A 25506-nucleotide genomic window follows, 5' to 3' on the forward strand; every position below is an offset into this window, starting at 1 on the left:
CATGTCAAAGATAATGAACAAACCAGGTTGTACCATGTTTATCTGTTCCTTAGACCTTTTGTATCCCATGTACTGCAAAGAGGGGACAGTGAGGCGAGGATTTGGTCCACATTCATGCCCATTATTAGAAGATTGACCTCTATAGGTCTCTAACCAGGGTTATTTTTTTCACATGGACTGTAGCCCTCTGTACAATCCTGCAATGAACTAATAGGAATACATAAGGAATTCTGTTAGTTGCCTTGGGGTGTGAGTCTGGGGCACTGAGAACATGGGAATGTTGACCCACTGCTTTATGCTGTCATTTCAGGGGGATCTTCCTAGACACCATCCTTCCCAAATACAATGTGAATGGGATGCAGCCTTCCATTGGCCAGCGTACTCGACTGAGCAAAGGAGATATAGCCCAGGCTCGCAAGCTTTACAAATGCCCTGGTAAGTTGCTGACTGCGCATTAGCCAAGGAAGAATCAAGCTCCTGTTGCTGCCACTAACACTGAGTGTATATTTATTGCAAGTAGTTAGAAAATGCTAGGGGCTGCATTGGAAGATGCTGCATTTGAAGTAAAATGGCTCATTTCCAGAGGACTCTCAGTCTAAGGGCTTTACCAGACAATAAATTTATAGCATGAAAAGAAGGGGGAAATACTGAATTCTTAATGTAATTTGTCATAAGGGATCCATACATCTTCCGTGAAAGGAAGGGTTCCTGTTTCGAGGACAGCTTATTTTCTCAGCATTCAAACTGCCAAACATTATTGGTGGGAAAATACTGTTCTCTTCTGCAGTTAAGAGTAGGGTTGGGCACAAACTGGAAAAATACAGTTTGTGTCAGTTTATGGTTCATGGCCGAACTATGAACAGAACCACAAATGAAACCTGTAGATTTTTTCGCAAACCAAACCAGTTCATAGCCCTGCAAATCCCATTGAAAGGGACTGCAGTCCCTTTAAACAGGGTTTGCAGAAAACTTTAAAGGGACTGCACAAGAAAGCATGAAAGCTATTTTTCACACTTTCTTTTTCGGCACCTTTAAAGTTTAAAAGGACTGCACAAGAAAGTGCAAAACAACTAAGTGGTGGGGAGCAGAGTGCTACCCGCCGCTCAGCTGTTTTTGTGGCTTTTGTGGGGAAAGAAAGCAAAGGTTTAAAGGGACTCAGAGTCCCTTTAAATCCCTGCTTTCTGCTCTGTCCACTTTTAAATCCCTGCTTTCTACTCTATCCACAAATCACCACAAACTGATTTAAAAGTTTGTGGAAGTTCATGATGGTAGACCTGTCATGAACTTTGGTTTGGCAACCACAGTGTCAAAATTCATGATGATCAGTTCATGCCCATCCCTATTAGAGAGGTCTGTTGCAATATGAAACAGTACTGAGAGTGTGGTTGTACAAGTGTTTAGTGTCCTGTGACATCACTGTTGATGAGCAGAGCACATTGCTCTCCATCATGCCTGAACCATCTAGTGACCATAACACCAGAACTCAGTTTGGTGAGCAAGGGATTTGTATAAGAGCTGAAATTTACTAATCTCAACAAGGTATGTGGGTGTGGAAATGCTCCGTCCTTTTGTCAGTTTCGCACCCCCCACAGATTGCAACTTTTCTTATCATATTGGAATGTTGGCAGATTAAGTGCTCTTCTACTGAAATTGTGCCTTCAGTGCACTGGTGTGATTAGTTTCTGGTGAATCACTGCAGCTCTAAGCCAGTTGCAGTTACAGTCTTCGAAGGCAGTCCTCTGTAAAGCCCATGCTGGCAATATGGCTTCAGGGGTACATAAGAACATAAGAGAAGCCAATGTTGGATCAGGCCAATGGCCCATCTAGTCCAACACTCTGTCACAGAGTGGCCAAAAATACCAGGTCCAGCAGTGGGGCCAGGACACTAGAAGCCTTCCCACTGTTGCCCCCCCCCAACACCAAGAATACAGAGCATCACTTGCCCCAGACTGAGTGTTTCTATCTATACCTTATGGCTAATTGCCACTGATGGACCTCTGCTCCATATGTGTATCCAATTACCTCTTGAAGCCGTCCATGCTTGTAGCCGCCACCACCTCCTGTGGCAGTGAATTCCATGTGTTAATCACTCTTTGGGTGAAGAAGTACTTCCTTTTATCTGTTCTAACCCAACTGCTCAGCAATTTCATTGAGTACCCATGAGTTCTTGTATTGTGAGAAAGGAAGAAAAGTACTTCCTTCTCTACCTGCTCTATCCCAGGCATAATCTTGTAAACCTCTATAATGTCACCCCTCAGTCGTCGTTTCTCCAAGCTAAAGTGCCCCAAGCACTTAACCTTTCTTCATAGGGAAAGTGTTCCAACCCTTTGATCATTGTAGCTCCCCTTTTCTGCACTTTTCCCAATGCTATAATATCCTTTTTGAGATGTGGTGACCAGAAATGCACATAGTATTCCATTTCCAAATGAGGTCACACCATCGATTTATACAGGGGCATTATGATATTGGCTGATTTGTTTTCAGTTCCCTTCCTAATAATACCCAGCATAACATTTGTCTTTTTTATTGCAGATGCACACTGTTTTGACATTTTCAGTGAGTTATCTGCTACGACTCCAAGATTTCTCTCTTGGTCAGTCTCTGCCAGTTCAGACCCCATCAATGTGTATTTATAGTTAGGATTTTGGCCCCAATGTGCATCACTTTGCACTTGGCCACATTAAACCCCATTTGCCACAGTGATGCCCACTCACCCATCCTCAAGTGCCACACAGTCCTCCCTGGTTTTCACCACCCTGAACCATTTTGTGTCATCCGCAAATTTATCCCCTTCACTGCTTGCTCCCACCTCCAAATCATTAATGAACTAGTTAAAAAGCATCGAACCCAGTACTGATCCCTGCAGTACCCCACTGCTTACCACCCTCCACTGAGAAAATTTCCCATTTATACTCACTCTCTGTTTCCTATTAATTAGCCAGTTTTTGATCCACAAGAGGACTTGTCCTTTTATCCCATGACTATTGAGCTTACTTAAGAGCCTTTGATCAAAAGCTTTCTGGAAGTCAAGGTAAACAACATCTATTGGGTCCCCCTTGTCCAGGAATGGCCTGTCATAATTTCTAATTGTGAAAGAGAAGCTCCTAGCCTTTTTCCTGTGTAAAAATTCATGATCATTCATCATTGGCTCCAAATGCAGTGGATATACCCAATGTTAACAAGTGCTTGTGGCCTTTGGAGGCTAAATTAGTGCAGGCTGTCCACTAAGGTATGTTTATACATCTTAATATACCCTGTGTTTCCTGGTTTGACTACCCTTAACTTCAGCTCAACCCTGATGGTAGTGCATGCCCATGAAGGCTGTGGTTGAGGAGAGGTAGCGACTGTGGTATGCTTTATATGTGGAAGGTTCCTGGTTCTCTACAGGCATCTCCAGTTAAAAGGATGCAATTAGCAGGTATTTGGAAGTACTTTTTTTGTTTACAGAGACTCAGGAGAGCAACTGACCTAGATGGACCAACAGTCTAACTTGATACAAGGTGGCTTCTTATGTACTAAATCCTCTTGGGTCTCTAGTAGCTCAAATGTTGCTTAAAAACTTGTGGCATTGAAATTTATTTCAATACAAGCAATTCTGCCTGCAGATCTAGTGCCAGACTTATTGCAGCACACCAGCAATGACGCAGATCCAGGTTTGTTTGCCAAGGCTGAGGATGAAGCAACTCGTAGCTACAATTTTACACATTTTACATGTGTGTTTCGTTTCCTACACTATATTTTATGGCTATTTGCAACGTCAGTAATATTCAAAAGCTGGGAGCTGAGCCTGAGCGAAGAGGAGGCTGAGTCAAATCAGTGAACCCAATTTTGTTCTGAGGGATGGTGGAGAGCCTGTCGCACTGGTAACCCTTCTTCATGCAACAGCTGTGCTGTCTTCTTGTCTGAATCTCATGCTATTGGTTTGGTTCTCACCGGGGCTTTCTTTTTTCTTTTTTAATATTGGTGCCATAACTCTCAAGGGGGAAATGAAGTTTTCAATCTGCATACTGAAAACTCATGAACTTTTAAATATTTTAAAAGAATTTTGTCAAAGAGGTTCTGGAACTCCATTCCGGTGCGTTCCCCCAGGAAAAAAAGCCCTGGTTATCACTTCTTTGCTAAAGAGATGAAAAAAAGTTAATGTGGGAAAAATGGAAATGGTTCAGTGTGTCCATGATGAGACATTTCCCTGGGGGGAATTACGATGGAAGACGATTCTTTGCCTTCAGTGGAGTGAAATCAGCTTGTTGCGGCTGGACATAGCCGAGCCTGGAATGTTCCGGCCCTTCCGTTGCATGTTATAATCCCCCTAGGGTCTGACCTCATGCTGTAGTCTGAGTTCTTCCCATTGCTTTATGAATGGAAACAGAGTGACATAACACAGGGTTTTGGAGCTGAACTGGACGGATGGCTCCCATCCTTCACCAAGGTTTTGGAGGTCATCCAGTCTACGCCAGGTCTGGCTCTAGATGCTCAGCAGATGTCAGAACAGAAGGCAGGGGACCAGGAGCCAAAAACAAACAGGAGTGTGTGAAACTTTTGCTTCCTGTTTGACTCCCAAGGCTTGATCTGGCCTGGAGCTTCACAATATCTATCCCCTACTGGATATCTTTTTCCACGGAGAAGAAAAAGGCTTATAAACAGAATGCAGTTGGGAGTTTTGGGTTTGTTTGGGGCTTTCTGTAGTAAGGATTCTGGGCAATCCAGAAGCAACTTTTCTGAATGTGTAAGTTTCCCAGCAGGAAGGAAATGTTTACAGGAAAATGGGTAAGAAGAAGTGGGTAGAAAGACAATTGGGATGGTGAATATTGGGGGCAGGGTAGGAGCATTATCAGAACTGTGTATTGAAGGCTTTGTACAAGGCATCTGCCTCCATTTTTCCACTTTGATGCTCACTCATTTGCCCCTAAACAATACAACCAAATTTCCCATCCCCTTGCTATTGTCTTTATGGGGGCACCACATTACTTCAGCTGTAACAAATCCCTCTGAATTTTATAACGGCTGCAAAGCAACAGGGAGGAGGAGATGTTCTGTAGAACGATGTCACGTATCAGGCAATGGAAGATTAGGGACTTGGATCATTGCCCATAGAACATAACCATGGAGATACACTCGTAGTTACAGTTGCTTAAGCAGCATTACCCCCGCCAGCCAAGCTGTAAACTGGATATCGACAGAAGGTGGCTTCACATATTATCAGGACATGACAAAAGACAGTTCCCAAGTGACTTGCACGGCCTTTTTCAGAACAACATGTGAAGGGGGAACTTGCATCGCTACCCACAAGGAAGATTTTCTGCTTTATTAAGACTTACACATTAAATGAACATTTAGTAGAACAGATTGAAAGCTGATTTCCCAAAGTGGGATAGCCAGACTTCTAAAGAGGGGAGGGGATGTGAAGATTTTAGTGACGGAAATGCACAGAAATGGCAGCAGCTGGGCTGTCCTGTACCTGGCAGAAAAAGTATATGGCTGCAGTCCCAAGTTCCCATATTTGCATGTGCTAAAGATCTGTGTGCAAATGTGGGGCTTTCTCCACTGTTTGCTTCTACAGGGGCTTCTAATGTAGCACTTTCATTAAAGTTATCAGAATGGTTTCTGTGTCTCCCCCCCCCCCCCCCCAGCGTTTTTGGGGGTCCCCCCCCTGAACCGAATCAGCCAGCATCTTGCTTGATTTCTGTGAATTGTCACCTATATACAAGTAAAAGGGAGATTGTAGCTGTGTTCTGCTAGGTGGTATGATGCATATCAAAATTAAGGAGTAAGGATTTCACACAAAGCCTAGGCAGGGCTTGGTAAAATACTGAGGACTGGCTTGCTGTGAGGTACATTAATACGCAAAGAATGGGCAAGACTGAAGGAAGCTTCATCACTAGCTGATCATGAAGTGGTTTTGCATGTTGCAAGAAACAGCACTCTCTGGCAGTGAGTGAAGGGGAAAACTCATGCATCTCCTAAAGCTTGAGAATGCAGCAGTTTTAGATTTGGCAGTCCTGTTTTAGATTACTCTGTGGAACTTGTGCGTCCATTATATTTTACCCCTTAGTAACCCAAAAAAGGCTACTGTGTTTAATTCTTGGTAGCAATGTCATGATTAAAGTTCTTAATTAACTTAAAATAAGGACAGGCATACTGGGAATCAGTTTTAGACTAATGGATGATCAATGATTTTTTTGTACAATAGATACTAGTACTACTAATGATCAGCAATAACATTCCCTAAACACAACTCCAACCCAGCTGTTATTGGTTGAATGGTAGTCTCTGAAGGTCCTTTTCAGTCACAGACTGTTAGACTAAACGTCCTGTCACAAGTCAACAGCTTGTCTTCTGGCTAAATTTTGATATCTGTATGGTTGGTGGAGTGGTTAAGAGCAGCGGACTCTAATCTGGAGAACTGGGTTAGATTCCCCACTCCTCCACATGTAGCCAGCTGGGTGACCTTGGGTCAGTCACAGTTCTCTGAGAGCTGTTCTCTCAAGAGCAGTTCTCTCAGAGTTCTCTCCGCCCTACCTACCTCACAGGGTGTCTGTTGTGGGGAGAAGAAGGGAAAGGAGATTGTTAGCTGCTCTGAGACTCCAAGTGAAGGGTGGGGTATAAATCCAATCTCCTCTTCCTCCTCCTCCTTCACCTGCTCCTCTCTCTCTCTTTCCTCTGCTGGGTCTCCCTCTAGCTTCTTCTATCTTTCTCTCCAGTTGTCACCAGTTGACTTTCTGTCTCTTGCAGTCTCCCCTGCATTCCTCCTTTCTTGTTCTTTATTCTAGAATATCAAGAGTAGGACAGACAGCTGCAAGCCTTCGTCTGAATAGCGACTAGAGCTCACATGGTAGAGGCTTGGGGAAGAGGATGCCATGGCATAGCTTCTTCCTTTGCCAGGAGTCTAGCTGCCAAAAGTTGCTGTGCCAGACTTCTTCAAAATGCCAGCACTTGTGGAAGCCTGACCCTGCAGACAGGGCGGAGTGAGGGACAATTTTCCTGCACTTCGGTTGTATCTGCATTCAAAGAGGCATTACATACTCAGATGATACTGCTTTTGTGGTGAACCATTGGTAACTGCTATGCTGACGTATTCACATACCACATTCAGTGCTGGTGATACTTGGCCTTGATACTCAAGACTAAATAATAACAAGCAAGTAGGAAAATGATTTCATTTCCCCTACATATTAAAATTCTTTTCTGTTGGATGTAAAGAGACTCAGCTTGTGAACTTTCTTCAGTGTACTGGCCATTTACTGAATGCAGAATGTTAATCTTTAAACTTTAGCAAGTTTTTGGTAGCTGTCTGACAATTGGGAATATTTGCTTTAAGACTCATTCATTTGGCCCATGCAAGGAGGATGTGGGTGGCTTCTGACATTGTAGCATGGATGGGAGTATATAAGGATTTTTTAAAATTCAGATTATTTATATATTTATATTTTTTCTGGCTTTATGAATTTTTATATTACAATTTTATTAGGATTTAATAAAAACCTACTAAGTGGTAAGGCCTCTCCTTGGTAGGTTAGTAGATCGAGGGGGGGTTAGCTGATGCTTACAGACAAAAAACGACAACTTTTCAAGTTGTTTGGATGAAATAGCTATCTAGCTGTCTGGCTATTTCAACAGACCTTCAGTGCAGCATTACTGGTAAAGTAGGGGATAGGTTTTTTCAACAGATATATTTGCTTGGCTTTTTACTCACAGTATAGAGTTCATGGTTTTAGTTGTTTGGGGTAAAACTCTGCAGTGTCTGGGTCAGCATGGGCTTTAGTTTCATATCTGAAAACAACACATTTTGTTTGGGTATGAAGAATCTTTGGTTATTATTAATAAGGTTAGGTTAAATAAACATTTAAGATATTGTATAGTCACACCTTTTGCTGTAACTGACCAATGAATGAATGACTACTCAAATGATGCTCTGTCCGTGATCAGTTGTGATTTCTAGATGTTATCTTTTTGCCTATGTCAGTGGTGGCGAACCTATGGCACGGGTGCCAGAGGTGGCACTCAGAGCCCTCTCTGTGGGCACGTGTGCCATCGCCCCAGCCAGGCCCAGACCATCATTAAAGTGTCGAATTCTCTGCCAAATAATTTTAAGTAAATGAAATCATTTGGGATTGCTTTCCTTACTTTGTTTGGATCATCTTAAGTTAATGTATGAGTTGTTTTTTCTAAAGTAAAACCTCAGTATTCAGGTTAAATTGCTGTGTTGGCACTTTGCGATAAATAAGTGGGTTTTGGGTCGCAGTTTGGGCACTCGGTCTCTAAAAGGTTCGCCATCACTGGCCTATGTCATTTTGGGTATAAAACTTTATGTACTTCCTTATATTGCTCAGAAAGCAGCCAATTTTTGATAGACTAGTCTAGCCTACCTGTTTTCCAATATTTCAATTGCAATTAAATATCTAAAGAACTTTTCCATCCTCACTGGGACTTCTTGGGACTTGCGTGTTCTGTTATTGGCCGGAAAGTACACAAGCAGGGATCTGTATAACAACATGGCAAAAGAACAGAAACAGGAATGAATAACAGTTCATTTGCACCATGTCTCCACATCCAAAGCTGAGAGATGCATGCTGCTGCTGTATGGAGAGGCATGTTTACTCCTCAAATCATCTATCATGAAACAGGGAGGTATGGTGAGAGGGATCATGAATCACTCACGGCTCTTTTCATCACATCCAAAGCCACTCTCTGAGAGCTTAGACTGAAAACTCCCCAGCCTTCCTAGAAGTCCCCTAGTTTGGCATGGTTCAAAGGTCATTGCCAGAATATTGTAGAGTCTGGAAACAGTTTTCTGAGAAACTGACTACTTTTCCGTATTATTTGTACTGCACTGCACTTTGTCATAATTAAAATTCAGTTTTGAGCAAAGAAACTTTCCTTCCCTGAAAAGTGTTAATCAACCCAAGGCAATTTAAAAATAGCATTTTGCAAAGGCACTTTGTCTCAGACTGCTATGATTAAAAAAAAGTTTCTCATTAGGATTAACTTTCATATTTTGGAAACTGCTCCTTGGAGAGGGAGATGGAACATTTTTAATTTTAAAAGTAATCACCATGATGGCGCAAGTAGGCCCAAGACTATTTTTTAATTTTGTCTACAGATTGTATTGGATCCAGCCAACTTTCCCACTCAGTCTCACCTAATTCTACTCCTCTCTATAGCTCCCATTCCACATAGCTTTTGTCTACGTAAGTCCCATCATCTTCAGCCTAGCTTCTTGGGTGTTCAAGGGAGATTCTTTCCTCCTTTTTTCAACAGCAGAAAAACTGGTTGGATCCAACCCATTATATTTTGTCTTCCCTAGTCACTCGATCCAGTGAATTAAATAAAACACAGAAATCTAGCATGTCAAGAAGAAGGATTTAGCCTAGCCTTGTCCCTAAGATGCTACATTTCTATGCAAGGGATTTCCTCCCCCCTTACATTACACACTGCCAATGCAGAGGAGGGGGGGAAGCCTAAGAGCAGTTTACAGCTTATACAGGAACAAGCTGCACATGATGCTGGAGTTCCATAAGTGAAACTCAAGATGTATAAATGTGGCCCTAAACACTATTAACTATGTGATACCTTGGGGCTATGCCACCTAGACCTCTAATCACAGAACTTGAGTGTCATGTGAAATTTGGCACTACAAACACATCTTCTGCTCCTCTCTCTCTCTCTCTCTCTCTCTCTCTCTCTCTCTCTCTCTCTCTCTCTCTCTCTCTCACACACACACACACACACACACACACACACATCCCTTCCTGCAGCTCAACTGGACTTGGTATAAGGGCCATAGGCCTGTCCTCCTCTCACTGAACTGGATTGCCAGCTGGCCAGTGGGTTTTATTGTATGGTAGAGGGAATAGGTGAGAGGTTTGTTTTTATTTATTGTTCAGTGTTCTTATCATGAGAGGAATGACTTGGTGAGACTGGGCAGTCCCCCCTGACTTCAGTTGAGCCTACTGCTGGGTAGTGTTGGGACCCTTGGATCTGATTCCTGAAAGATCAAGGTCCTTGGCTAGTCTAGGGGCTTTGACATGTGCAGGCTCTATGATAATGTTATTTTCTACCCCTGTACAGTTGCTGTAGAACAAGTAGCTGTACTGTCAAGGAACTGACTTTGTCATATGTGTTTGCATGTAACTTACAGTTAGCCCCACATTTTCCACTTTGCCTTTGTTCATGTAATAGCTGGAAAATTCATACAGTGGTTCCCTGAGGGTGCTGGAATGATCCAGGTGGGTGGTCGGAGCCTTGGGTGCAATTGAGGGGCATTGAATACAAATAAGGGGGGCGGTGGAAGCATAAAGAAAGAAGAGTCCAGAACCTATCTAAAGCAGCCTTTTGGCAGTAGGCCAAATATGTTTGGGAACCTATGTAAATTTAAAGCCATGGTGCTAAATCTCAGGCGCAGTACCCAAATTCTGTTCTTTTTCTACACTTGTATAGAATCTCAGAGTGTACTTGGTCCTGGGATCAAAGGCAAGAGATCGGGTGCTTATTCCATCATTCACTTAAGGTTTTTTGGGCCCTTCTGGAAGCACTCATAAGGAAAGGTATCTTAGCTTAGAGTCATCCTCTCTGCAGAGGATCATGTGGCCTCCAGATGATACTGAGTAGAAAAGGCTGATGTGATCATAGCTGGTTGGAGGCAAGGCAGTAGGGCATCATAGGGAAGTGACATCATGCCTGGATTGAAGCAGGGAATAAGAAGGCAATTGCTGCTGCCACAGGTTTTGGGTGCAAGCAACTGGGAGGCTTTTACTGGCATTTAAAGGCATGGCTAGGATTGGGGCTGTGGCTGGCAGCTATTGCTGGGAAAAGCAGGTAGGGGAGAGGAGCATTGCTTTTTAGAGGATTCTGGTTCTCCTGGTGCTTTGTTGCAAAAGGAGGAAAAGGGAGAACATGAAAACTCTTGTAAGGTTTAGAAAGGCTGTGCTAAAGTCACAACTTCCATCACTGTGGCAACATGGCTTCAGGTCTGGTTTCCATAGCTACCATCACAACTGCAAAACATGCTGTAGACATTTGGGGGGAAAGGGTTGAGCAGAGGCTGGTCTGATCTTGAATGAAACCATTTCAGTGGGCAAAACAAGGGATAAGGAATTATTGTTTCCTGTGGCAAACAGGGTGATGGTGATTTAGGAGAATAAGCAGGTCTGAGCATTATACTCTGCAGTTTCCCCACTGAAATGTTTCAGTTAGTATTCGCCATAAAATTTAGTGTGTAAGAATGCCTCCTTTTTAAAAAAAAGTTTCTAGTCCTTCAGGGTTTCAAAGATAGAAGTCCCCAAAACCAAAATGTAGAATGAGCTAGCTCATAAGGTTTCATTGCCATATGCAACTCTCTATTCATCTTTGTGCATACTTCCACATTGCTATCCACGAAGAGTGCAGGAAATTCCTTAGGTTTAGATCTGCGGGTCAATTCTTTCAGTACTCAGTGTTGTCATTTGGTTTGACCACAGCCCCCAGTCTTTACCAAATGTGTCTCATCTGTTGTAGCTCATCTAAACGTAAAAGGCTGCTCTGTTTGTTCCTACCTAGATTTTATTTATTTATTATTATTTATTTATTTAATTTATATCCCACCCTCCCTGCCAGGCAGACTTAGACTGGATGACTGGTTATTCATAGGGGAGTCAGAGGCACAGCTTACAGCCCAAAGTTTGCTTGCTGTAACCACCGTAGAGTGACTGGGGTTTATAATAAACTGTCCTAAGTGCACCCTGATCCCTACCCAACACACTGAATTCATTGGACACCATCCCACATAAGGCATACCTCCCAGTCAGGAGAGCCAGAACAATCTAGAATTGTGTGGCGAGATTCTCTCAGAATAGGTTCCAGAAAGTTATTCACATACAAAAGCTGCTAGGTCTTATGGCCTCCACAGCAATGATTCGTCATGCAAGACTTTGCATACATCCCCTTTAGAACTGGCTTCTAGGGAAGTTCAAGGTGTGGATAGACTCTCAATGGCGAAAACTCTGAATACCTAGACAGGTCATCAGATCCCTGGTTTGGTGGTTGGTAGATTCCAACCTGCTAGAAGGCATGCCCTTAGGGGTTTCTCAACATGATCTTCACCTGTTCACAGATGCCTCTCTGACAGGTTGGGGTGCCCATTGTGGCTCAGTCTGTATTAATGAGTACTGGAGTCCTGTTGAGTCAAGGCTTCGTGTTAATGTCTTAGAACTTCAAGTGGTTAGATATACCCTTGCTTATTTTTCAGACATTGTCCACCAAAAACATCTGCTGCTGTCTGGGGACAACATAGCAGCCAAGTGTTACATCAACAAACAATGGGGAATGGGCTCCCTCAGATTGTGCAAGGAAATAATCTGCTTTTATGGGATTGGGCCATTCTGGTAGCCATGCACATAGCAGGTCAAGACAACAAGATGGCAGACTAAGCAGAAACCCACTATCAACACATCAGTGGTCCATGAACACAAAGTACTTAGACCCCATCTTCGAAAAGTTAGGTCACCCATAGGTAGACCTAGATCAAGAAGGGTAGCCATGTTTGTCTGTAGCAGCAGAAAGGAGCGGGAACCCATTAGCACCTTAAAGACTAACAAAATATGTGGCAGGTTGTGAGTTTTCATGAGTCACTGTTCACTTCTTCAGATACAGCGAGAATGGGAGTCAATCTGTCGATCACTCCACTTTCTAGTATATAGGACAGATGGACTCCCATTCTTGCTCTTTTCTACTGTTATAGATTGACCTGTTCGCCTCCGTGAGCAACACAAGAGCAGCCATGGACAATCTGTCCCTGGGAGGTGTCTTCCACCTGCAATTGTCTCATGGCCTTTACTGTGCTTCCCCACCCTTCCCCGTGCTCCACTGCATAGTGCTGAAACCAGATAGCAGCACGTGTATTCTCATAGCACCCTTCTGGCCCAGAAGGATGTGATTCCCAACGTTATAGAAACTTGCCAAGGGAGAAGAATATCTCTACCTCCAGCAAGGGACCTACTATCCTTAGGACCAGTCCTCTACCACACCGTAGAGATGTTACATGTCAGCATGTGGTTAGTTTTGCCATAAACCAGTGGTCAGACAGGGTAGCTGATGTTTTGGTGTCTGCCCATAAACTATCTACCCATAGGTCCTATAATGCCAACATTTTACTGCATGGGCACTAGATAGAAAGATTAGACCAGAGCCTTCCCCTTATCAGAGATTTTCGAATATCTACTCTTGATGGTGATCTCTGGTTTGTCCACCACCTCTATCAAGGTGTATTTAGTGCCCATTTCAGCCTTTCTTGTTGGGGTGGATTCTAAGCCCATGTTTTCAAATATATTGTCAAAAAGATTTCTTAAAGGTTTAGTTAACTTGTATCCACCAGTTAAATCTCTGGTTCCTCAGTGGAGCTCATCTCTCGTGTTATCTCAGCTGATACATAAACCGTTTGAACAAATGGCATCATGTGATCTCTGTTGTCTTACAAAACCGCATTCATAGTAGCAATTATATCAGCCTGTAGGGTGGGTGAGATCTGAGCACTCAGGTTCAACCCCCATTTACCAAATTCCACAGGGATAAGACAGTTTTACGCCCCAGCCTCAATTTTATTCTCAAAATTGTCTCACAGTTTTACATTTCACAGGACATAGTCTTACCAATCTTCTTCCCTGACCCACAATCTGTGGCAGAGAACACACTCCACATGTTAGATGTTAGGAGAGCACTTTTATTTTATTTAGATCGCACCTCTATATTCAGGAAGGATAGCAACATCTTTGTTTCAGAGACCCAAACAAAGAGAAGGCTGTGTCAGCACAACCCCTTTCTAGGTGGATGGCAGCCGCTATCAAAATGGCATACACTAGGGCAGGTTTGGAATGTCCCTTTCCTCTAAAAGCACATTCAATAAGGGCTCAGGCATCTTCCACGGCCTTTCAGTGCCACCTCGGTGTCAGAGAGATCTGCAGAACAGCGACTTGGTCCTCTCTGAAGGTGTTCATCAAACACTACTCCATTGATGTAGATTCCAGGAGAGAGGCAACTCTTTGAAAAGCAGCATTGCAGTCACTTTTCCATTAATTGGCCCACACCCACCTCCATGGTAAGTGACCTTGCTAATCTCCCATGTGGGACTGCACAGAAGATACAAAGATAAAAACATGGTTGCACTTACCTATAACTGATGTTCATTGAGTGTCTTCTGTGCAGGCACACATCCCTCCCTCCTTCCCTGCTGTGGGCCATGTACCTTCTTCACTATCTTCATGGTGGTGAAAAGAGGACCGAAGGAAGAGTGCTCCCCCCATCACGTGATTGTTTGGGTGGGTACAGAGCCTGGAGCTCTGATTGTGCCTAGGGGGAGGGGGAGCATGCAGCTTAGGTTTCTAGAAGCTTGTGGAAAAATCCTCCATGGCAGGCCTGCTCTCAAGCAGTCCCATGTGGGACTGCACAGAAGACACTTGATGAACATCAATTACAGGTAAGTGTAACCGTGTTTTCTTCCTTCCGGAGAGCGGTGAAGACAGAGTTATTCCGCCAAGCATTTAATAACCCAGACCTAGCATGATAGCACTTTATGGTTGCCGCCATGTGTATGTTGTATTGTGTGTAAACTGCGATTTTATTGTGTTGTTATAGACTGTTTTAGATGTGTTGTTGGTTTTACTGTTGTAAGCCGCCCTGAGCCGCTTCGGCGGGAGGGCGGGATAAAAATCAAATAAATAAATAAATAATACAACTAGCAGAAGAGATGAGCCAAATTTAAATGTGCTGATTTCCTTAGTCTACATCATTTATGCAGGTAGTGGGATTCCTCTTTTCTTGTTGCCAAATTTGTGTTATCTTATCACAGAACTTTCATTTTGCAGCCCTGCTTATAGGTGCTTTCTCCCAGCCTCTGTTATGTACCCAGATGCATAAGAAATGTCCCAGAAAAGCATAAATACTTTCCCCATCACTGCAGGAAGACAATCTCCCCAGTGCCTGGACTATGGACCCCTCCCTGAAACTGGAAACATCTGGTTGTTCTGGAAGGTGTTACTTGCAAAGATACCAACGGATTGGCTTCTTTAACTTGCTTCTTTTGCATGAACTTTTTCTTTTCTTTTCTCCCTTCCAGCTTGTGGAGAGACCCTGCAAGAGAGTCAAGGGAACTTCTCTTCACCTGAGTTTCCCAATGGATATTCTGCACACATGCACTGCATCTGGAGAATATCTGTCACTCCAGGGGAAAAGGTATTTGTGGCTCCAAACGACCAGTTTTGTTATCTCACTTCAACTGCCCCACCATCTGTTCCCCTTCCCTTTTCTATCCTCCTTTCCTGCTGTCGTCCTTTTATTTCTTTCTTTGTCCCCTTACCTTTCTCCCCCTCCTACCATTTCTCCTAGGACTGATTCATATGACCATCTTCCTTACATGATAATTGCCATTATCAGGCATAGGCTAGGTTTTGTGAAAAAGACCATCACAGATGTTGTGGGATTGAGTCATCTTAGCCCTTGAATTCAGGACGTACCAGTAGAAGTCAATACTGGACATGGTAAGATTTTATCATCTAGTTGTGTGAACCGAGTCTTGCTCTTCTTTTACTCCCATTCTTTCCACTTTCCCTATGACTCAAACTTCTTTATTGCCTTATTGGGGCTTATTAGGGTAAGGAAAAGCAGAAAAAAGCTGGAAACACACACTTTTTAATGTGGAACGTTATAGTTTTGTAATGTTGGAAAGCCAGTATCAGATATACTCACTGCAAAGAAGGTTCCATGTTTGCAAGTCACATGCCTTTTATTCGTGTATGTTCATGATCATACAGAGATCTTGATGGAAGTTAGACCTCTTTTTCCCCTTTTGATGAGGCTTGCAAATAATAACCAGGCCCTTTTGCAGTCCCTAATGGCGTTTATCATACTATGTCTTCCATTTGAACTTCAGACTTATCTTTGAACTGCAGACTTATCTGTTCTGATTACTGAGGACAGTGCATGTTCTCTGTGGAAGAAAGACCCACATCTACATTTCAGGCAGATTCTGAGCTGGACTCTGGCATGGAGGTTTGGGACCATTGGAGGTTTGGGACCATTTCTAGACTAATATGCTAAATGGTTCCTAGCTTGGAAAAGCTGTGCTGTCAGACTCAGTTTGGTTTAGGAATGTCTGCAATCTGAATGGTTTCCATCAGTATAAAGAAACACATGCAATTGCAACAGCCAGAGATGAATCTGGTTTCAGCCGTTTTTCATTTTGAGCTTGTGGAACTGTTTTAAAATTGGGAGGTCTAAATGAATTTCAAAAGATCTGGTGCAGATGAATAATAGGGCATACTCATGATTAAATTTTTTTGTATTGTTTAAAAAAAGTGGGATACAAAAGGGAAAAGGGGGTAGGGGAAAATATAGATTTATCAAATTTATGAAACATTATGTGTTGTTATATACAACAAGTAAAATCAAATGTATTAGTAAGAATACATATTTCAAATATAGAGGCAGACAATAAAACATCAATATTACAGTGTTTGGGGATGGGTTCTCTCTTTGAAAGAATAAACAAGAACTTTCCTAATGTTAGCAATAATCTGTTAACAATAAGAGAGATTACATCTTTAAGTGCTGAACAAACGTCTAGGCTGAGATTAACACATCATTAAAACCTGAATATTGTCTTAATTGTTTGTCAAAATCTAACTTTTATTCTTACTAAATATTTAAATACTAGTGGAATACTAAATAAAAACATTAAAACTATAATACAATTATACTATATTAATGAAAATAATAATAATAGCGCATACTCAAGTAAGTGCCCAGGCTGTGTGCCTTCCATCTTCTCTGCTGATGTTAGCAATGCTTGCAGCATCCAGATAGAATAAGAGGAGCTGTGGCTCAGTGGTAGAACATGTGCCTTGCATGTAAAAGGTCCTAGGTTCAATTCCTGCCATCTCCATTTAAAAGATCTTGATGATGGAAAAGACTTGCTATGCCTGAGATCCCAACAGTCAAAATGGGCAATACGAAGCTTAAGTAGACTAGAGACAGGGCAGCTTCATGTGTTCAGAGCTGTCTTTTGGATCGGCTCATTTCCTTGTAACCACAATCCAGGAATTTAGCAGGTGAAACTTCTGAGATAAAGTGATTTAGTAGCTGATAAAGAGCTTTATCTACTAATTTTCTAACTATTTTTAAAGGTATAGGAGCATGACCTTTTTAAAAAGTGACAACCCTAAGCTGGAGAAAAGCACTCTGTGGCACATATGCCAGAAAGCTATAGAAGCCTTTGTGTTCCTTTGGATGGCTACAAGGTCAGCAAGGATTGGAATTTCTTCCAGATCTTCTTCGTGGTCTCTGTGCATCACACCCTTGGGATACTCTGCGCCTGCGCTGACCTTCTCGGTACCGATAGCTAGCAAAAGGGATTTTCGCGCCTCTCCCAGGTCACGCGCCGGCTCCACTGCGCATGACCAAGGAGGGGCACGCAGATCCCGCCAGTTCTCTTCTGACCGCCGCGCTGGTAGGACGCCTTCTGCTTCGGTCTGTTAAGTACAAACTTTTGCTAAACCTGCGTTTAGTTACTTTCTTTTTCTTTATTTTTGTAGTTAGCATTTTTCTCCGGGTGTTGTTGTGTGTTTTTTCTCGTTTCCCCTCCGCTGGCCTATGGCCCCGCGGTGGGGTTGTTTCAAACGGTGCAAGACTTGCGGCCTTAAAATATCCCCCACCGACGGGCACTCACTTTGCCTCGTCTGTCTAGGGGAGTCGCACTGTGTGTCCAAGTGCGGACATTGCCGGAAGTTTTCGAACCAGACGAGAAAAAACAGGGCAGCTCGTCTGCATTTGGCTTTGATGGAGAAGGCACTATCCCCTCAGTCCTCCTCTCCATTGGACACGTCCGGACACGCCTCGATGTCGACCCTGGCTGCGGACACTTGTCCTCCCGTTCCGGGAACATCGACGTCGACGGTCGCAATCGATGCTTCGGCACCGAAACGTTCGACGCCGATAAAAGACCACCCCGTACCTTCCAAGATCCGGAAGCAGGGGATATCTGATGCCGTACCTTCCAAGATCCGGAAGCAGGGGATATCTGATGCCGTACCTTCCAAGATCCGGAAGCAGGGGATATCTGATGCCGTACCTTCCAAGATCCGGAAGCAGGGCAAAGACTCACAGCAGTCGAAGAAACCTAAAACGGACAAGTCAAAAGTCCATAAGGTTTCAGCCAGTCAAGGCCGAGATCTCACGCAAGAACCGCACCACCCGATCGGTTCAGATCTCGACATCGACCTTACTCAGCAGACAGTTCAGTCGCAATCTGATATGTCGAGTCGTCAATCCTCTCATGCTTCTCCGGAACGTGGAGTCGATGATCGACACCGACCGGCGTCCCCTCCCTTAGCCTGGGATGAGAGACAATGGCACTACTTATATGGGAACCGATACCCATACCCCTGGGCATTCCCTCCACCGCCCCCACCAGACTGGGATCGTCAATCGGTGTCATCCCGCATTTCGCACTGTCGGGATCGATCCTCGATATCGAAACAGTCGATACCGACACTTCCACCGGGTCCGATTGCGCCCCCGGTCAACACACCGGCACCGTCACAACCGGAATTACCCGGGTCATCGGAACCATCCAATGTATCCTCCGATTCAGACGACTCCTCTGAACATGTAGAGGACGTAAATATACAGCTCACCCCACAAGATGTGGAAGCAGACTTGCCTATCTCTCCATCGGAGGATGTTAAGTCATATGGAGACTTTGTGCAACGTATGGCGTTAGACCTATCTATGACTCCCACTCTCGTTGCCAGTTTTGTGGATGACAATGTTTTTGACATCATGCATTCCAACACTTCGCCTTCTGTGGCTCTTCCAATGACAAAAGTCCTCTTACAAACTGCCAAAGATTTTTGGACTCACCCAGCCTCCATTAATGTATCCAATAAACGTTTGGATCACATGTACAAAATCCAGGAATCAGGGGCTGAGTTTCTGTACACACATCCTAAACCCAATTCTCTGGTCGTCTCATCGTCCACGAAAGGGAAATCGAGTCACTCCACGCCTTCAGATAAGGAAGGGAAGAAATTAGATTCGGTTGGTAGAAAATTCTACACTGTCGGCGCAATGGGCGTTAAAACGGCTAATTATGCAGCCTGCATGGGCCGCTATCAGTTCAATTTATGGAAACGTTTGAATGATTTCCTTCCGCACGTGCCTAAAGAATGTCAGCCACAGATTAAAAGGATTCAGAATGAAGGGATGGTACTGGCTAGGCATCAAATTAGTGCTGCCAAACATTCCCTGGAATCAGCGAGCAAGACTCTGGCAACTTCCGTAGCACTACGCAGACATGCCTGGCTCCGCTCTTCTTCATTGCCATATGATACCAGATCATCGGTGGAAGACCTTCCCTTTGAAGGTTCTGGATTGTTTAGCTCCACCACTGATACGGTATTACAAGAAATGGACAAGAGTATCAAGACGTCCAAGAGTTTGGGAATATCTCCCCCACCTAAGTACTCTAAAACTAAGCAGTGGCCTAGACAACCTTGGCCTACTAGACAACCGTACAGTAAATCACCTACGGATCAATGGCAAAGACCTCCCTCTTCTCAGTCAAGGTCTTTCCCCCCTAAGAACAAAGGACAATCGTCTGGTGCCTATAAGTCGAAGTTTCCTAAAAATCCCAAGCAGGGGCTTTGACTTCAACCGTCTCGCTCATACTCGCCTCGCTCCTTTTCTTCACGCATGGCTGGACATTTCTACAGACAAATGGGTTCATTCTATAATAAGAGATGGCTATCTCATAGAGTTTTCTCAGGTCCCCAAATTTTCCCATTTCATTGGAACCCCGACGTCACCCGTCCTGCTTCAAGAAGTACAATCCCTGACACTGAAAAACGCCATAGAGACAGTCCCGATGGCGGATCGTTGCCAGGGGATTTATTCCAGATATTTCACGGTCCCCAAGAAGGACGGAGGACTTCGTCCAATTATGGATCTAAGATTTCTCAATCGATTCATCATTTACAAAAAGTTTCGTATGACCACTTTGCAAAGCATCTTACCACTCCTGTCTCCAGGGACCTGGATGGTCACTTTAGATCTCAAAGACGCTTATTTTCACGTCTCCATCCACCCTCGTCACAGAAAATTCCTCAGATTCACTGTCGGAGAGGACCATTATCAATTCAAAGCCCTCCCCTTCGGGCTTTCTACCGCCCCCAGGGTCTTTACGAAGGTAATGGTGGTGATCGTCGCCCACCTTCGTCTTCAGGGCATCCAGATTTTTCCATACATAGACGACTGGTTAATGGTGGCAGATTCGAAGGAATGTCTCCTTCAACACATCACCATTACTTTGTCGGTCCTCTCCTCCCTTGGAATTCTGGTGAATTTACAGAAATCCATGCTGCAACCTGCAACTCGCGTGCAGTTCATAGGAGCTGTCATAGACTCCCTAGCCACTCGGGCGTACCTTCCTCGCCAACGGGCAGATACCATTCGTCTGGAAATTCAACGTTTGTTCCAGTCCAACGTGACATCAGCGGTCCACATTCAGCGGATCTTGGGTCTCATGGCAGCCACCACTTCCGTGATCGAATATGCACGCCTTCGCATGCGCCCGTTGCAGCTGTGGTTTCTAAAGAAATTTCGCCCTTCCATCCATCCTCCGAGCCTTCAACTGGTAGTGCCTCCGCAGGTCCTCGTCTCCCTGCAGTGGTGGCTCGTGGACACCAATCTGTTGGCGGGTGCACCGTTCCAACCGATAGTTCCCGTAATGTCCATCACCACAGATGCCTCCCTGTGGGGTTGGGGTGCTCATACAGACGACACTTGTGTGGGTGCTCCATGGCAACCCCTTTGGAAGAGTCATCATATCAACTATCTGGAACTGCTGGCCGTAAAGTTTGCCCTAAGATCCCTACTCAGACAGGTTGTAGGGAAGGATGTGTTGATTTTTACGGACAACACAACTGCGATGGCTTATATCAATCGCCAGGGCGGGACCGTGTCCAGGTCCCTTTGCAGGCTAGCTATGGACATATGGGAAGAGTGCCTTCATTGGAACATCACTCTCCAAGCTGCCCATCTGCCAGGAACTTTGAACCAACAAGCGGATTTCCTGAGCAGAGGGGGAGCATCGGACCACGAATGGGAGTTGAACTCAAAGTATCTCCTTCCTCTTTTTCAACATCTGGGACATCCCCACATCGATGTTTTTGCAACTCGATTGAACAAGAAGTGTCCCAGGTTTTGCTCCAGAGCGGGGTTGGACCCTCTGTCAATGGGGGACGGTCTGTTGATGTCGTGGGCTCACGACTTTCTATACCTATTTCCTCCGATTCCGCTGCTCCACAGGGTGCTTGTGAAAATACAACAGGACAAGCCCCATTGTCTCCTGGTAGCCCCCTGGTGGCCTCGGCAGGTGTGGTTTCCGACACTGCTGCGGTTAGCCAAGGGATCCTTCGTACACTTCCCGCAGGAGTTGGATCTCCTCCAAGCTCAGGAAGGCCAGGTCCTTCACTACGATCCTCTGAGTCTCAAGTTGACTCTATGGGAAATACGCTTTCAGTGATGGATGACCGTATCAATGAGGTCCTGTTGAATTGTCGTAAACTGTCTACTAGGACGTCTTACGCAAAGAAGTGGGATTTATTCCTACAGTACTTGAGTTCTTCCAATTTACCTCCTCCGCCAGTGGATTTGAGGTCTATTTTTGCGTTTATTTTGTCCAGAATGGACTTGGGACTCAGTTTTTCTTCAGTTAAGGTGTATTTAGCTGCGGTGTCAGCTTTTCATCCATCTATTGATGGGTTTTCAGTTTTCTCGCATCCTCAGACGAAACAGTTTTGTAAAGGTCTTATTCGCCTGTACCCTCCCCGTCGTTCTCCGACTCCGGCCTGGGATTTGGCTTTAGTTTTGCGGTTTTTGATGGGAAAACCCTTCGAACCACTGGCCACTTGCTCTCTAAAGTTGTTATCGCTCAAGACTGCGTTTCTGGTGGCCATTACTTCTGCTCGTCGAGTCAGTGAGTTGTCTGCTTTAAGGTGTGATCCACCATACTTGATTTTTTCCCCTCATGGGGTGTCGTTGTCTTTGGACATCTCCTTCTTACCGAAAGTCGTTTCGGAGTTTCATCTACGTTCAGATATAGTTTTGCCGTCATTTTTCCCGTCTCCTGCCAATGAAGAGGAACGGAAATTGCACTCTCTGGATGTTAAGAGGGCGTTGCTGTTCTATTTGGGCAGGACCAAGTCTTTTCGTCAGTCTCCAGCCTTGTTTGTTGCTCACAGTATGCCCTCCCTAGGGAAGAAGATCTCTTCCCAGACGCTGTCCAGGTGGATTGTGGAAGTAATCAAGCTATGTTACGCTTTGGCTAAGAGACCTCTTCCAGGTCAACTTCGCGCCCACTCTACAAGGGCGGTGGCGGCTTCCACAGCTTTCCTGAGAGGGATGCCATTGGAGGACATCTGCAACGCTGCGACTTGGGCTACTCCGCTCACCTTCGTGAAGCATTATGCCCTTGATGTCCGGTCTACTCGTCGTGTGGCGTTGGGTCGGTCTATCTTGCAGACGGCGCAGGTGTAGGGCCTCGGCCCCTCCTCCAGGTAAGAGTTATTGCTTGCTATTCTCCCAAGGGTGTGATGCACAGAGACCACGAAGAAGATAGACAGGTTGCTTACCTGTAACTGGTGATCTTCGAGTGGTCATCTGTGCATTCACACCACCCGCCCTCCTTCCCCTCTGCTCTCGGCCCTTCATCTTGTTTCTTTGAAGGCTGTTGGGCGGCGGTCAGAAGGAACTGGCGGGATCTGCGTGCCCCTCCTTGGTCATGCGCAGTGGAGCCGGCGCGTGACCTGGGAGAGGCGCGAAAATCCCTTTTGCTAGCTATCGGTACCGAGAAGGTCAGCGCAGGCGCAGAGTATCCCAAGGGTGTGAATGCACAGATGACCACTCGAAGATCACCAGTTACAGGTAAGCAACCTGTCTTTCTGGCTTCTTCACCTAGAAGTAAACAAACTGAGCGAACAGCTTCCAGAATTTCTCTGGAGCTGCCTTTGTTCTGAAGAAGGAGGGAGTGATACAGCAAGGCATCACTATCTTAAGAGAAAACGGGGCCTGGTTCCTGCAAAAATGCCGTTGTTTCATCATGCTGATTTTTGGGTAGTTTTATTCAAGTGTTTAGTATTGTCTGAAGACAGTATTGAGTCAAGCAGGTGGAAAGATCTGATGGGATAAGGCAGTTTCAAATGATCGTAATACATTTAACACAGCCCAGGAGAGGCTGTGACTCAATGTTAGAGCTTCGGCTTTGTATGCAGAAGGTCTCAAATTCAATCTCTGGTATCTCTAATTAAAAGTATCAAGTAGGCGATATGAAAGACCTGTTCCTGAGACCCTAGAGAGCTGTTGCCAATCAGAGGAGGCACTACTAATCTTAATAGATCAGTGGTTTGATTCATTATAAGGCAGATTAATGTACATATCTGTGAACTGCAGCAGCCTGACCCATGTAGCTATTAGCAAATGCAAATCCCTCCAGGAATAAACTTCCTCTGGGGTTGGAAAGGGTTTGGGGGGGGGGATCCCATGATCTTCATGCCTGCAGTTTGCAGGATCCAGCCCTCTGTATCGATTGGGGGTGGGGGGATGACGTGTGGACTACTGTTAGTTTTATTCAGGTTAATGAGTTAAGCAGAGGTGGAAAACCAAGCAAGGAGTGAGGAAATTTTCTTCCTCCGGAACAAACCTTGATCCTTCAACAATATTCATGTTTTTCTTCTCAGTCATTCCATATAGAAATTTGTGTTGTTTTTGTTTATTATAAATGAAGTCTAAAATATGAAAGGCATATTGGTCCCCTAGTTCCACATTGTGTATATGTATGTATAGACAAAATATATGTATTTTCTTCCATAGGTGAGGCTATAAATTTTGAACTGCTGCAGCAGTTATACCCACTACCACTGTTAGTTGGCTACTATTATCAAAACAAATGGGGAACGAAAATTCGCAGAATGTGTTTAAGTGGTAGTTGAATATGTGTTGCTTATTCCTGGTGATGTAATCTCTGCTTGCTTCCCAGATTAGGCTGAACTTTACATCCCTGGATCTGTACCGAAGTCGGTTATGCTGGTATGATTACGTGGAGGTGAGAGACGGGTTCTGGAGAAAGGCCGCTTTGCGAGGTAACCAGCAGGAGTGCATCTGTGTCTGAAAGCGGTCAAGCTGTGGTGTATGTCTAGATCTCATATAGGCATACATTATAACATTGGAAGAGACTCTGAACTTCATCTTCTCTGAACTCTTACTGAAATGCCAGCCCATTGATCTCCCATCAGTCAATAGAGCAGATAGGACTCTCTGTCTATACATTTTAACCCAATCAGGGCACCTCCTACTACATTTTTGTCCTCAGAATAACTCTGTGAGGGAAGATTAGTCTGAGAGTTGGTGACTCAAAGTTACCTTATCAGCTTCATGACCGAGTGGGGATTTGAACCCAGGTCTCTCAGGTCTTAGTCCAACCACTGCACAACACTGGCTCTTATAATGTATTTTGATTGACATTTCACCTGTCTCACAATTTGAGGAGGGAGCAGTATCTTCCTCCCTTATAGACTGCAGATAAATACTGAGACAATATAAAACTCCCTTTTGGCACTCTTGCCTCCATTAATTCATCCCCCCCCCCCCCCCCCCCCTTTTCCGATCGTCACCACTCCTCCATCGACAACCCTACTTCCAGGTTTTCCTTGACAGTGCATTAAGACTTAATTTAGCAAATAAAATGCACTGAAATGCATTTTGTTGGTTTTTTAGCCGGCAGCAGGTGAAACTATAGTTTTACTATTCTGTAAGGAATTCTTTGGGTAGGGGCCTTTAAAATGGGAGGGGGTGTTCCACTAAAATTTGCCATTAAAGGCATTCCAACTATATGTGAGTAATTATTCTCCTGTAAAGCAGGGATCAGCAACCCCCGGCACGTGTGCCAAACAGCAACATATGAAACCATTTTGCTCAGCATGCTGGGACTGTTCTCCGCTCAAGCGATTAGTGCAAGACCCTAGGATGCTGGCAGTGCTGCTGGGGCAGGTGGTGTGGGAGAAGGTAAAGGGCCTGGCTTGTGTGTCATCGCCTCTTTAGCCTGCACTGCCTCCAGCTAGATCCAAGGGCCTTGTCTGGGGCTCTGGTGACGGTGCTGAGGCTCAGCCTACTCCCAGTTTGTCTGGCCAAGTACAGCTCTTGTCCCTTCCCCACTTTGCTTGCTGCACACCACCATCTTCACAGGTGTATGCAGCTTTTTTTTTCTTGGCACTTGTGCCAAATAGGTCACCTATCCCTGATGAAAAGTCTGTTCCACAATTCCAGGGTTTAAAGAGTTTGGAGTCTTTAGTAATGTCTGAGTTTGAGAATGTTGGGGAAGGAAATGGAATTTAGGGTGAGTGACTCAGTAGGACCAGGGATACATGTGACTCTGCATGAACAGAAAGAAGTGCAGTTCTGCCACTCAGCAGTAAACCACCCAGAGGT

The 25506-nt window shown here is 44.6% G+C and overlaps 1 protein-coding gene across 1 annotated transcript in view; it reads left to right on the forward strand.

Annotated features, from left to right (window-relative positions):
• The window catches only part of BMP1 (bone morphogenetic protein 1), a 178002-nt gene that overhangs the window by 122822 nt on the left and 29674 nt on the right, over nt 1-25506 (forward strand). Inside the window, exons 7-9 of the mRNA XM_015414229.1 lie at nt 305-435; nt 15086-15201; nt 24059-24161. Coding sequence (XP_015269715.1) covers nt 305-435; nt 15086-15201; nt 24059-24161 — 350 coding nt within the window. The remainder of the gene's footprint in view (nt 1-304; nt 436-15085; nt 15202-24058; nt 24162-25506) is intronic.

The sequence above is a fragment of the Gekko japonicus genome, unplaced genomic scaffold (genome assembly GCF_001447785.1).
Source record: "Gekko japonicus isolate JY-2015 unplaced genomic scaffold, Gekko_japonicus_V1.1 scaffold9, whole genome shotgun sequence".
Classification (NCBI taxonomy): Eukaryota; Metazoa; Chordata; class Lepidosauria; order Squamata; family Gekkonidae; genus Gekko; species Gekko japonicus.